The 13,262-nt window shown below is 40.8% G+C and overlaps 1 protein-coding gene across 1 annotated transcript; it reads right to left on the minus strand.

Moving 5' to 3' along the window:
• Window positions 1–9,097: 9,097 nt before the first annotated feature.
• On the minus strand, window positions 9,098–10,551 carry LOC120109208. The gene is made up of 2 exons (XM_039122953.1): window positions 10,543–10,551; window positions 9,098–9,988 (listed from the first exon to the last, which is right to left on the minus strand). Exons 1-2 carry the CDS (start codon window positions 10,549–10,551, stop codon window positions 9,098–9,100), a joined length of 900 nt encoding a protein of 299 aa, XP_038978881.1.
• Window positions 10,552–13,262: the final 2,711 nt, after the last annotated feature.

The following is a 13,262-nucleotide window of genomic DNA, read 5'->3' on the forward strand; positions in this document are numbered from 1 at the left end:
AAGAAACGTGTAAAATATGGAGGTTCTACGCCAATCTTGTTCGGTCTTGGTTTGAGCTAGAGTATACCGAACCACATGAAGCCTAGGATTTTGGTCATTCCGATCAGTGGGCTCATTTTGGGGTTCAGACTGGATAAACTCTAACCCAGTCTGTTCGTCTCCAAAGTCTTCTACAAAATCCTCGATGTTTGGTTCATAGACTTCTTCGACACATTCAGTCTCCTGGGTTCCTACTTCAAGTTCAGTCATTAGATAGGTCTTGGCATTACATTGGGACGCGATATGGCCAAACTTTTGGCACCTAAAACATTGGGTTTGGCTTCTAGAACGAGGATTGGGACCTAGTATGCCCTTTTCTTTATCATTTGAAGAGTTCTGGACAGGTATCGGGGATGTCCGAATCGGTGCTTGGCTAGGGCCGGGCTGGTTAGAAGGATTGGGAAGCTGCCTGGGTTGTGGGAGGTAGTTTTGATTGGGTCGGGCTCCTGGGGCCATGGGTCGAGGGTCGGTACGCCTCACTACAGAGGCTTGTAAGAAACTATCTACATCTTGAGCCAACTGGTATGCTTGGCCAAGGGTGGTAATCTCTCGGAGGATTAATTCTTTCTGAATCTCCTCGCGGAGTCCTGCCCGGAACCTAGAAAGAGTAACAGTCTCCTCTTCGATTACACCGCACCTCATGTGAAACTCTTCAAATCGTGCAATGTAATCGGCGACGGTTAAAGTCCCTTGAGTTAGTTTCTGCCACCTATCCATAAGGCGTTGTCGGTAAGAGAATGGCAGATACTTTTCATTCAGTTTTTCTTTCATATCCTCCCAGGTGGTGATACGAGGAAGCCTTTGGGTCTCACGCATATGTTCAACGTTATGCCAGTACCAGTGAGTTTGCCCAATAAGCTTCATTTTAGCAAACCGTACTTTTCTATCATCAGTCATGTCGTACCACTCAAAATAATTATCCATGGCTGCTCTCCAATCAAGGTACACGCTCGGCTCTAATTGACCAGCAAATGTGGGGGCTTCTACTCGCACGGTACGAAGTAGTCTCTCGTCAAGATCGCGCTGGTGATCAGGATGATGTTGGTTCCTAGGGGGATGGGGAAAAGCTGCAGGCGGTGTGGTCAAACCAAACTCGGGATAAGCTGCGATTGGGGATGATGGTTCCGGAGTCCTAGGGTGTTGTACTAGAGCACGGATCTCACGTTTGAATTCGTCGTTATCAGCTCGTATTGCAGCTAATTGTTCCAGAATATCTTGTATGACTCTGGGGTCCATGGTGGATGAAGGGGTCTGAGAGTCAGTGAGGAGGTACTCTCTACCACTACGGGTGGGCATACAGGAACTACTCTAGTTGGTAATATGATATGCAATACTACTAATGAACCCTAATTGTCCAAAGGTAATGCAGGACAACCTACTGATGCAACCCACTAATGCAACCTACTATGAATTCGGAAATCCACAACTTTTCACAAAAATAATCTTAAAATTAAATGTTACTAATTTGTACTTTGGTTATTTCAGAATTAAAGTAGAAAATTAGTCACTATAAGAAGTTAGGTTGCAAACACGTTTTACAGTCATTCAAAGTCTGAAAGTAATTTGATCTATGGATGTTGATGATGTCCTGACACTAAGGTGTGCTAATTTAATATTTAGATTTAATTGGTAGGTAGAACGGGTGTGGTGGAAAATGTTCTAGGTTTTGCAGTTTGACAAGAAAATAAGTTTCAAAATAGGGCTGTCATGCAAGAGAACTAGAACATATTTAGATAAGCAAGCCCAAAGGAGGAAGAACCTATTACCTGTGGTGAATGCAGTTGACCAGAATCGTCTGCGCGTGGAGTCTCGAACACGAAGTTGGCGCCGGGTGGAGCTAGCTGAAGCGATGGGTCTGGATCTGCAGCACAAGGGACTCAGTGGAGCTGATTGCTGAAGCCAAATTATTGCAAGGCTGCAATGGATGCCAAGGGGATGCTGCCGTGGGCCTGTGGTTGCAGTTGGGCCCGTGTAATGAAGAGGGGAACAGGCAGCGGGGTTGGCACGGCCCTAAGGAATTAAACCCGTGAGGAACCTTGAGGACGAGATTTCTGTGGTGTTGGGCTTCGGGTCTGTTGGGCCTGATGAGGGGCTAGGCGGGAGGACCTGTAAGTATGGGGTGGCTGGATTGAAGTGGGGGAAAAGAAGGACTCGGGTGTGGTCTAGACGGGAGATAGGGGGGGTTTGGATGGGAGGTACACGGAGGGGAGGTCGGCGGCGGGGATGGACCCGAGGAAGATGGCGTAACTCTGGAAGGGAGGAAATTTAGGGAAGTGAGAGAGGGAGAGGAGATGTGGGAGGTGCCTGCGGAAATGGTGGCCGAAATCAGAAAGGTGCTGCGGAGGCGGGAACGGTCGGAAACAGTGCCGGAGGTTCCTCGGGCGGCAACGGCTCGGGTGGAGGTGCCGGAGGCTGGTGGCGCTCGGAGTAGGCACGCTCGGCAGAGGCGGCGTTCGGACGGAGGCAACGGCGGCAGCGACGGGAGGCGGTCGGCGGCTCGGGCTCTGGCGGCACGACGGTGAAGGCGCGGCAGAGGCGGTGGTGGCGCGGCGTGCGAGCTTCGGCGGCGGCGGGAGGTGGATTGGGCTCGGGCGGCGCGGCCACGGAAAGAGGGAAGAAGGAAGAAAATGACAGAGGTAAGGTTTTTTTTTTTTTGGGGGGGGGGGGAACACGTGCAGGTCACGTGATCCGCCTTTTTTTTTTTTTTTCTTTTCTCTTTTTTTTTCTTTTTTTTTTTGCACGCACGTGCGGTCACGTGCGGAGCTGTTTTTGGGGACCCGGGTTACCGGATTCGGGTTAACGGGTTTTATGACTTACCCGTTAATCCTTTCTTCAACTTCCCGATGGATTCGGGAGGGCGTCGATCTTCGCGGCGGCGGCTGCGGGCCGGGGCAGGGATCACGACGGCGGCTCCACGACCTGCGGCGGCGGTGAGATCACGGCCACGGCTTCGTGGCCTGCGGCGAAGGTCGGCGGCGGTCCCCTCTATGGACCCGATGCAGGCGGTTGGCGGCAGACGCGGGCGGTCCGGGTTGCAGCGGCGGAGGGAGGCGTTAGGGCGGCGACGGAGAAGGAGAGCGGTGTCCCACTTCTGGATCTGGCCACGGACGGTGGCCACAGGGGTCGCGGCCGAGAGCTTCCTCCGTCAGGACGGTTGCCGCGCGGTTGATATCAGGACGGCGGGCTTCCGTGGGGTCACGGCGACCTCCGGCAGCGAATCGAAGCGGCGGCGCTGGTGTTGTCGTCGGTGAGGGATGGAAGCGGTGGCCGCGATCGCGGTGACGGATGGTCACGGGAACAGGGAACCTGCAAAGGTTTGTTTTTTTTTTTTTTTTTAGGAAGGCTTGATGATGAAAGCGTGTGGTAGTGGGCAGTGGGAAGTCAAAGGAGAAAGACGGAGGCGGAGGCGGTGGGGTGAAGCTGTGCAGCGGGCGTGGGGGTGACTATTCAAGTGGCAGCAAAGAAGAAAGGCGCTGTGTAGGATCTGGGGCTTTGGCACAGGGGCAAAGCCGAGGCTCTGATACCAAGTTGATGCCGGACCAAATCTGGAGGAAGAACTTCAGCGGGATTTTAAACCAGAACAGAAGAAGAGGGAGAAGAGAAAGAGGAGGAGGGGGAGAAGAGGGAGAAGAGAAGAAGAGAGAAGGAGATTAGGTGGGGAGAAAATTTCTAATTCTTCATTAACCCTAATCAACATAAAGTCCCCTATAAATAGGGCCCAAATAAGAACAATTAAAATAAAACCCCCTTACACAAAATAATTCCCAATAAACCCAAAATACACAAATGAACCCTAAAATGCAATAACCCAGGAATAAAATAATAAAATAAACATGCAAATAAACTGGTGGCCTAGCTGATGTCCCCATCACCAACCTTTTTCGCATATTATACAAGTCTCTAGGTTTCGTCTTAATGACAAGAAACTATTCTTTATCTTTTGGTTCTTGTATAAAAAATACTTTGTCAAACTTGAGATGATAATATAAATGAGTCATCCTTCAATAACACACTAATATATATTAACCTTGAGCTATTGGCAAGTGCATGTGTACCTATAAATGTCTTGCTTCAAATTCTTAGGTGAGTTCATATCCATCTAATCACATCAGAATAACACTATCTTAAATTTTTATAATAATCCAACTCTTAAATATTTGTGAGTGTACTATACTAAGTTTTTCCATTTGCTTCTACCATAGCTCCTCCATTTCATATTCTTCTAGACTTCTCATGCTTTTTAGTGTAGAATCTAAAACTATTGATGATGAAATTATTAGATATGTTAATAATATTATTCGGACCTTGAGCAATAACTATGAATTTATCTGAATAATTTTTCTCCATCATCATTGGTGTATGACATTTTCTATGGAACTTGTTAAGCTAAAGTGTTTAATTTTATTTTTCTAAAGTTAGAAAATTATGTGAAATGTCTATGTGATATCTCAGTTTGCAAGGATATTACTTCATTCTCTCATGAACTTCTTTGTGCTTTGACTCGTTTCTTCTCAAGAAAAAAAAAATAAAGAGATTCTTAAGAATTACAATAGAAGTCATGGTTAGATATTTGAGAAAATATACAAAAATTATTTTCGATCAATTTCTTGGCTATTTATCTATTATTTTCAGTTCAATTTGTGATTCCCCCTTCCTGTAAATTTTGTTTCTGCTAGCTGTTTTGTTTGATTATTTAATTTTTTTAATTTTCTTAAAAGGGTTGTCAATTTACTTGTAGCATATCCCTTTTCTAAAAGTGTCGTCTAAGAGATTTCTCTTGAGGTGTGGTCCATATTTAATAGATACCATTCCTAGATGTTAATTGCTACCAAGACTTGCCGCCGTTTGTTGTCACACCTCTTTGTGAAGGGGTATATCATTTGGGAGAAAAGCGAGGTGGAATCTCCATGAATGATCCATTACTTGGATTGACAATCTTTTTGTTGGGTAGGAGAATGACACTTTCAATTCTACAAAAAGCTCTTGCGTTGCATATCAGGGACTAGATGAACATGAATGAGAGAGAGAGTTGTATAAATTCTAAAGAAAAAAATACACCCAAGCATTAGAAATATTTGTGGATATATGATTGATATATATATATATATATATATATATATATATATATATTATGGGGAGGGGGGTAAGAAGATATATGAAATATTGTTGAAGAGATCATATTAATTTGAATCTCTCTTGCTTTCATCTTGGGCTTATTTTCATTTTTGATATTGTATCAATTTGCTTAAGACAAGCATGAGATTGTTTTCTTAAAAATAAAAAAAATAATAAAAAAAAGGAAGTGAGCTTAGATACTTGCTCTAATTTGTGAGTTGTGAATTAACATGATGTTTTTCCAATGGTTTTCTGCTATTTCGCTTTATTTTCTGTTTGCCTTCCAACAGGTAATGTAATTGGAGCAAGTGATTCAAGAAAAGAGCACCACCCTTTTTTTTGTAAAGAAAGCACTGAATGGCTGAAGAGGTCTACTTGCTCAAAGTGCTTTCAACAAAAACTAAACAATCCGCTGATCTAGGAAATCAATAATTCCAATCAAAATGGAAAGGATCTCTTTAAGAAAATGAAACCCCATTAAAGACCACAAATGCAGCTCTTTGCACCAAAAAATAGCTGAACTGCATGCAAAGTCATCTGCAAAAATCAATTCGACAGCACATTTCTCACTCAAAAAGTTTGTGGGGGAGGGGGGAGGTAATGGGATTATACTATTACCACCAATTTGTTAAAAAGAAACACTACTTACAGAGAAAGATGCGAAGATAATTTACAGAATGAGAAGGTTGTAAAAGGAAATCTTAGACACCAGATCCTCACTTAAAAAGTTACTATATGACTTGGGATGCTCTACCCTAAGTGGCCTCTGAAGACGCAGTCAACAAATTTTATCTCAAACACAAAGTTGAAATGGAAAAAAAATTCTTGAAACATCACTCTCAACATCTTTCTTTTCATTTCTAGTTTTTTGTGGAAGTAGGTTATCTAAGCACTTAAGCTGAGATAGGAATATTCACAAGGCCAGAAGCTATAGGATCGATGTGGAAATTAAGTCTCAATTGGATTCCTAAAGAAAGGCAGCCAAAGTGATCTTAGATCTTTCCACCATGACTTCTCCTTGTGATAATCTATATATCCTCCCGCCTCGGAAACCATCATGAAATTTCTCCGAAGATTCCTCTTCTCCCTGGCATTGAATTCAACCCCCACGAGTGACACATATATGCTGGGTCTTCCACCCAACAACTGGTCTGTTCAAACACCAAACCTCATCTTCGTGCCCTTTATACGCTTCCGTCTCTTTTCGTTTCTTTTTTTCTCATCGTTAGTTGGTATCTTAGGCCATGATTTGAAGCGTAACGACGAATGAGAGCACGAGGGTTGGCTGCACTTTATTCCATATTCTATGTCGGAAAGGAAATGGTCTTCTGCGGTCAGATGAATCCATGGGCATGCAGTTGTCCCATGAAAAGCTTTGTCATTATTGTGAGCCTCCTGTTCGATCAATCATGAACCTTCTGGTGACTCCCAGAATCAGTTGAGAATATATATCAGTGTGTGTGTGTGTGTGTGTGTGAGAGAGAGAGAGAGAGAGAGAGAGAGAGAGAGAGAGACTGCAGCTAAAGGCCCTTGTGAACAGCTAAAGGCATTAGCCATGGCTTGTATAAGAGAGTAAAAAGAAGCAGTATATTGGTTGCTTAATGCTTAGGCTTGGAATCTCAATGCCAAAGAGTAGGGTCCAAGTATTCTTTCGCATGTTGCTGGCTTCATTTCCGGGGAAGTCCTTTATATTGACTATTGACTTCTCACACGTGTGGATTCGTCATATGCCACCACGCTTGCATGATATACCTTTCTAAAGTTCGGTCCTCACGTGTGTGAGTATATAGAACCCAAATTCTTCCTCAACTTCAGGTCAACAAGCAAGCTTTTTGGTTAGTCCAAAGAATGGAAAGTTAGGCGACGACTGGCAGGTATTTTGGTTGGAAAAGTTGTTGTTTCTGGCCCTCTAAAGTTTGCTTTCCATAAAATTATACATAACAAGAACAAAATTAATGAACATAACACGCATGTTCGGTTCTTTGATATTATATTTTTAATATGTCTAACTATATGCATGAATGCCAACTACGTGCTACTAATAATTAACCTTATTCTTAGGAGGCATTTGGTAACCCCAACAGGATCACCACAGTGATCTAAAATCCTCAGTAATCCGAATGCTGGGGTGATTTGATCCCCAGTTATCTAAGATCAATATGTTTGGTAGGCCATGGTCCAGTGATTAAAAATTTCCGGGTATCCATGAGTAACTTGTTTGGTATGGTACGGAGATCTAAGATCACCGACCACATAATACCACAAATATCCCTAATATATTTTAGATGGATTTTTATGTGTTTTTAATTCTCATGAATCAAAAATGTAAGTCAATATACTAATTCCTATAATAGCTCCATAATTTTGTCACATATTCTACTTTTAGTAGCCCTTATCATATATTTATTAATCATATAAAATATATTATACTAAAATATTAATATATTTATCAATATATTAATTATTAATATATTCTATAAAAATATATACTCCTATAAATATTAATCTTATAAAAATATGTTATTTTTCATTATAAAATTAATATTTTTATTTATACTTATAATAGATTTTTTAATACAAATAATTATTTTGATTAGGAAAATAAAGTAAATAGAAGTAATATATTAAATATTTTTATTATATAAATATAAAATATAATAATATATTGCGACTATAATTTAAAATTATTCTTCAATAATAATAGAATAATAATATGATTAGTAATATATTATAATATAATATATATATCATTAATATAATATATAATATCAACATAATATTAATATTGACATAATATATTGATGGTACATTGATATATCAATTTTTCTACTAAATTGAGGGGTATTTTTGTCTTTAAATTTTAACCCAGGATCACTGCCATGGGGTGATCTTGGATTTTCGACCTCAAGAACGGGTATCTCATCACCGAGTTGGGCGGTGATTTAAGGAGTGGAGCTAATTTAGGATCACCGCTACGTAAGATCACCATGGTGCAACCAAATGCGGTGATTTCATCATCTTCACTCACATCATCCTTGATCCTGGGACGATCACTCCATACCAAACGCCTCCTTAGTGTATTAATTAAAAGTGAGTCAAGTTTTAAAAATACAGAATGAGACCCGGACATATAAGTGAGTCCATTACCACGAGTTAGATACACTTGTCATGATTACTGTTACCGTGGAGAAATGTAACGCATCTAGATATCTTGGCTAGTGGGTCTATAAGTCACCATGTTTGCATAAAACTGCGTACATGGCAAGTTGGCAACCTTTTCACCTTCCAACACCATGCTTAATCCAGCTGCATGCTTTTATACTAACCTATTATTGCATTAAAAAAATATTATACACTACAAAAGAAAAGATATCTCCCGACGGTTTTTTTGGTCTCTACCGACGCTTTTAAGCGTCGGCGAATTTCCACCCCACGCACCCCAAAGCGTGGGTCAGACGTCGGGCAGGTGGGCGTGGGTCCGGTTTTTGCCGACGCTAAGAGAAAGCGTCGGCAAAAACAGGGCTTTTCCGACGCTAATAAAAGCGTCGCTAAAAAACTCAAAGCCGACGCTTATAAGCATCGCTAAAAGTCAGTTTTGAACTACGCTTTTTAGCGACGCTTAAAAGCGCCGCTAAAAGATTCAAAGCCAACGCTTATAAGCGTCGGCGTTAGCCACCTATTTTTTTAAAAAAAAATTAAAAAAGAAAGAGGGGAACCAGGGCATGGCGCTCACCGGTCTGGAAGGAGAGCTGATGATTCATGGCATGGAAGGAGAAATTTTACAAAGATTCCATGAAAGAGGAGCCAATACAAATTGAATCTATCAAAGATCTAAAGGAACCAGGGCAAAGATGAACCATAAAGGAACCATAAAGCAAAGATCTAAAGGAACCATAAAGCAAAGATGAACCTGGAAGGAGGAGGATGATCTCAATGTCGTCGATCATCGAGATCCTCTTGACTGATAGAGCTCCATTCGACCTTTGGCCTCCGGCAAGGAGGAGTCCACCCTGGAGTCCTGCACCAAGTGCCCCTGCTTCGAAGCCCAGGCGAGGACCGCAGGGACCCCGGCCTGCGCAAGATCCTCACTCTCCGGCACGTTGAGGGAGATGTAACATAAGAGAATCAACGCCTCGGTCTGGAGCTGCTCCCCAAAATACACCAGCTGGACGAGGTGCTTGGCCCCTCCGACTTCGATGATGGCCTTGGAATGCTCGACGTGAAGGAAATTCTCCTTGCACACGAACTTGGTCAGGGCAATCACCGCCTCCCTCGACACGATGGCTTCCCTCTCGCCCAGCAGCCGCACCAGAGGCCCGATGATCCGTGTCTCCGTCGCCCGGAAGGTCTTCGACAGGCAGCCGAGAGCGGTGATGCTGGGAATCAGAAGATCGTCGAAGACGCCCTTGTCGGCGATCCGGAGGAGCTGGTCGACGACCACCTTGGCGGCAGGCGAGGTGGGCTTGAAGGCAGAGTGGCGGAGGTCGGGGTTGTGCTCGGCGACGCGGGCGATCTCCATGATGGACATGGCAGAGTAGTAGCGCACGTCGCCGGAGCCCTTCTCAAGGAGGACGGCGAAGCAGAGGAGGGCGCGGGGCTCGGTGATGCTCTTGCAGATGGAAGGGTTGTTCTTGGCCAACTGCCACAGCGCCATGGCCGCCATGGCCTTCATCTCGGCCTTGGTGGCCGGGTCCTCCGCCTCCCTCCCCTTGGTCCCGAACCCGGAGGACACGTGGGGCTTCCAGGAAGGGACGGCGTCGTTGGCCGTTGCGGCGGCGTATTTGGAGGATTTGGCGGAGGCTATGGTGGATTGGATCACGGAATGGATCTGGGACTACGCATTGGGCTTCGGGAAGGGGGTGCTGCTTCTGTCTTCTGTCTTCCGAAGCATTGGGCTTCGGAGCTCGGGGACGCCGATCGGAGCTCGGGAAGCGAGATGGAGAGGCGATCGGAGCTCAGGGACCCTTTTGAATGAGAGGAGAGGAGACGAGATGAGACTTTTTAAGGCAGCTAGGGCATCAATCGAGAGGGTTGGAAAGGATTTGGCCTACGATGACGCTAATAAGCGTCGTCGTAGGTCCAGCTTACAGCGACGCTTAAAAAGCGTCGTCGATTCTAAAGATGTACCGACGCTTTTGAAAAGCGTCGGTAAAATTTGGCACAGATCAAAACTATCCCGACGCTTTTCCCTAGCGTCGGGAAATCTACCTTTTCCTGTAGTGATATAGGGGTCTAAATGGAAGCTTCATGGTCGATCTGCTCCGTTTTATCTTCCCATACATTAATATAATTAATGATATTATTATACGGATACCAAAATTAATTAATGATATTACTAACATTCTTATATAATATTGTTCTTATTATATGCTAGAAGATTTGCATAACCATAACCATTATCACAATATCATATAATATTAATATAATAGAATACAATTAATATGTATTAATTATATTATCATATTATTTTAAATGGTACTAATAATATTTGATTAGTAATATGATAAATATTAGATAATGATATTATTTTATCAATAATATATTGGATATCTTTCATGTTACTAGATTTGCTTCATTCCCTCAACATTAACAGTACATTTCGAAACACAAGAATCAAATTAATCATTTTCGATGGTTTCCAGAAATAGATTTCATGGGAATGGAAAAATAATTTTTAGGTCTCATCCTCAAACTAAACACAAAAAGAAATTTAAATCTATTTAAAAAATGATTAGATTTTTTCAAAACCAATCATTCACTTTCCATATCGCGCTTTTTTTTTTAATGTAGTTTACCACAAACTATTGTAAGGAAAGCACTTTTAGTTTTGGAAATTGTTAACCCATGGCCAGTTGGCTCACTAAAATCATGTGCTAAATTGAGCATAAAAAAAATCCGAATCTGAATTTTGAATGCTATTATTATATTGGATGCAATTTTGGACCTTACTCATTTTAGTATATCTAAACTCAAATCTGAACTTGATATTTTCTTATAGAGTTCGGATTTGGATACAACATGGATCTGATTTAATTTTGAACCATTCACGGCCCTACCCCTCCCCCATCCTCTAAAATGAACCTCTTTAAACGCAAGCAAGTCTAGTTAACCTCGACCAGTTCAAGACCAACCTATAAGCCATGTAATGTTTTGAATCAGCACTATAACCTAATGAGCCTTGCCCTCGCTTTTGGTAATAATTTGGTATGGTCCCAAGATTGGGCTAGATGCAAATTTAGAGGCCCATATCCAACCCACTTGCTTGGTGGATTGGGCCGGTTTTATTCTTGGATCACTCGCGTTTTAGCTTATGCAGGTCCGTTACAACTTCGTAACGTCCATATCCACCAATGCTGTCAACCGTAGTAGCATGGCAAGTGGGTCAAGTTGGATTTGGGTCCAAACTTTTTAATCGGTTAACATTCAAACTAGCTTGGGGGATAAGAATTAGACCCATGTTTAATTGGTGCATTCTTTTTGTTCAAGGTTGGGACTTCTCAACAGCTTAATTTGCGTGAGGAGTATAACCAAGGGGCTTGACTCGGATCCTAAAACTACTTCTTTATTTGGATCGATCAAATTCAACTTGATTGGATTTAATTAGATGGACCCATGTCTAGGTCTAGCTATACCATATCCAATTTGAACCAGCTTTTAGTTTTTTTTCCTTTTTTCTGTTTTGTGTGTGTGTTTGTTGTGTGTGTGTGTGTGTGTTTTGGTGGGGGGGGGGGGGGGGCATATTAGTTCAAAACAAAACAAACTCATACTTGAATTAGTTCAAAAAAAATAAAACCCAAACCTTGGGTCGAATTGAGTAAGATATTAAATTTATATCAATCCATCGGATTTTTAATGTTAAATTGGATCAACAATAATCCTAACACAAATTATAATATATACTATATAATAAAATAATTGTATGCGCAATGTAGGTTGTATAAAAAATATGTTCTATATAAGGTCCGGTGACAACCATGTATAACTAACAACACACATTATTGACTAACTATATGACAAAAAGAAAACTAATTTATTATATTTAAAGAGGAAAAAAGTATATTATACTAGTTTGGGATCGACATAGGTCAGAAATTTTGTTATCCGAATTCAATTCATATTTAAAACCTGTCATGTTTTTGAATTCAAGTATGATCTAAATAATTTTGGTTCGGGCTTGATTGGATTAATTTTAGATGCATTCTAGATCAAAAATGAGTCAATAAATGCTGACAAATCCTGCAAGGCCTACTTAAATAGGGCCTTAAGTTTAAAAATATAGACATAATTTTTGAACTTATTCTTCTTAACTACTGTGGATTTAAATTTGCAAAATTCCTAGCCATGATGAATGTTCACATCTCAACATAGGATACCAATGGATTTTTTTGGGTTAGTTGTAAATTTAACAGGCAAGCAAGCGTGCAAGTTGTATGGTGTGACTCAATGAAAATCCAACCCAAACAAACTCACTTGGCACATAAATTGGACCAAAATCAACCCATTTACATTTTATCATTGCTCAAGGTCGAATCTTCTTCCCACTTACTTCTAGAACTAAGGGGCTAACCCTAATCTTTGTACCACTTAAGCCCTGTTTGGGGGAACTGTTGGCAGTAGAGCTGTTGGAAGTAGAACTTTTATAAAAAGTTTTTTGCTGTTTGGTAACTACATTTTTAAAGTATTGTGGCACTTTAATATGTGTTTGGTAAACAAACTGAGAAAATACTTTTGTATAACAAAATGACTATAAAGGATATTATATAGTATTATACAATAGAGCATAATAAAATATAATATGTATTAATACATAAATATATAATATAGTATAACATTATTGTAATATAATATAATATTATTATAATATAGTACTATAACATTGTATACTGTAGGATAATAATTTAATATAATATTAAATTATTTAACATAACATATCAATATATTATTATATAATGTAATATAATATTATATTTATAGTACAATACAATAATAAAGATATAAAATATTATAATTATTAGCATAAATTAATTTTCCATAATATAACGTAGTATTAAATTATTTAACATAATATATTAATGTATTATGATATAATGTAATATAATATTAAATTT

The sequence above is a fragment of the Phoenix dactylifera genome, unplaced genomic scaffold, assembly GCF_009389715.1.
Source record: "Phoenix dactylifera cultivar Barhee BC4 unplaced genomic scaffold, palm_55x_up_171113_PBpolish2nd_filt_p 001907F, whole genome shotgun sequence".
Classification (NCBI taxonomy): domain Eukaryota; kingdom Viridiplantae; phylum Streptophyta; class Magnoliopsida; order Arecales; family Arecaceae; genus Phoenix; species Phoenix dactylifera.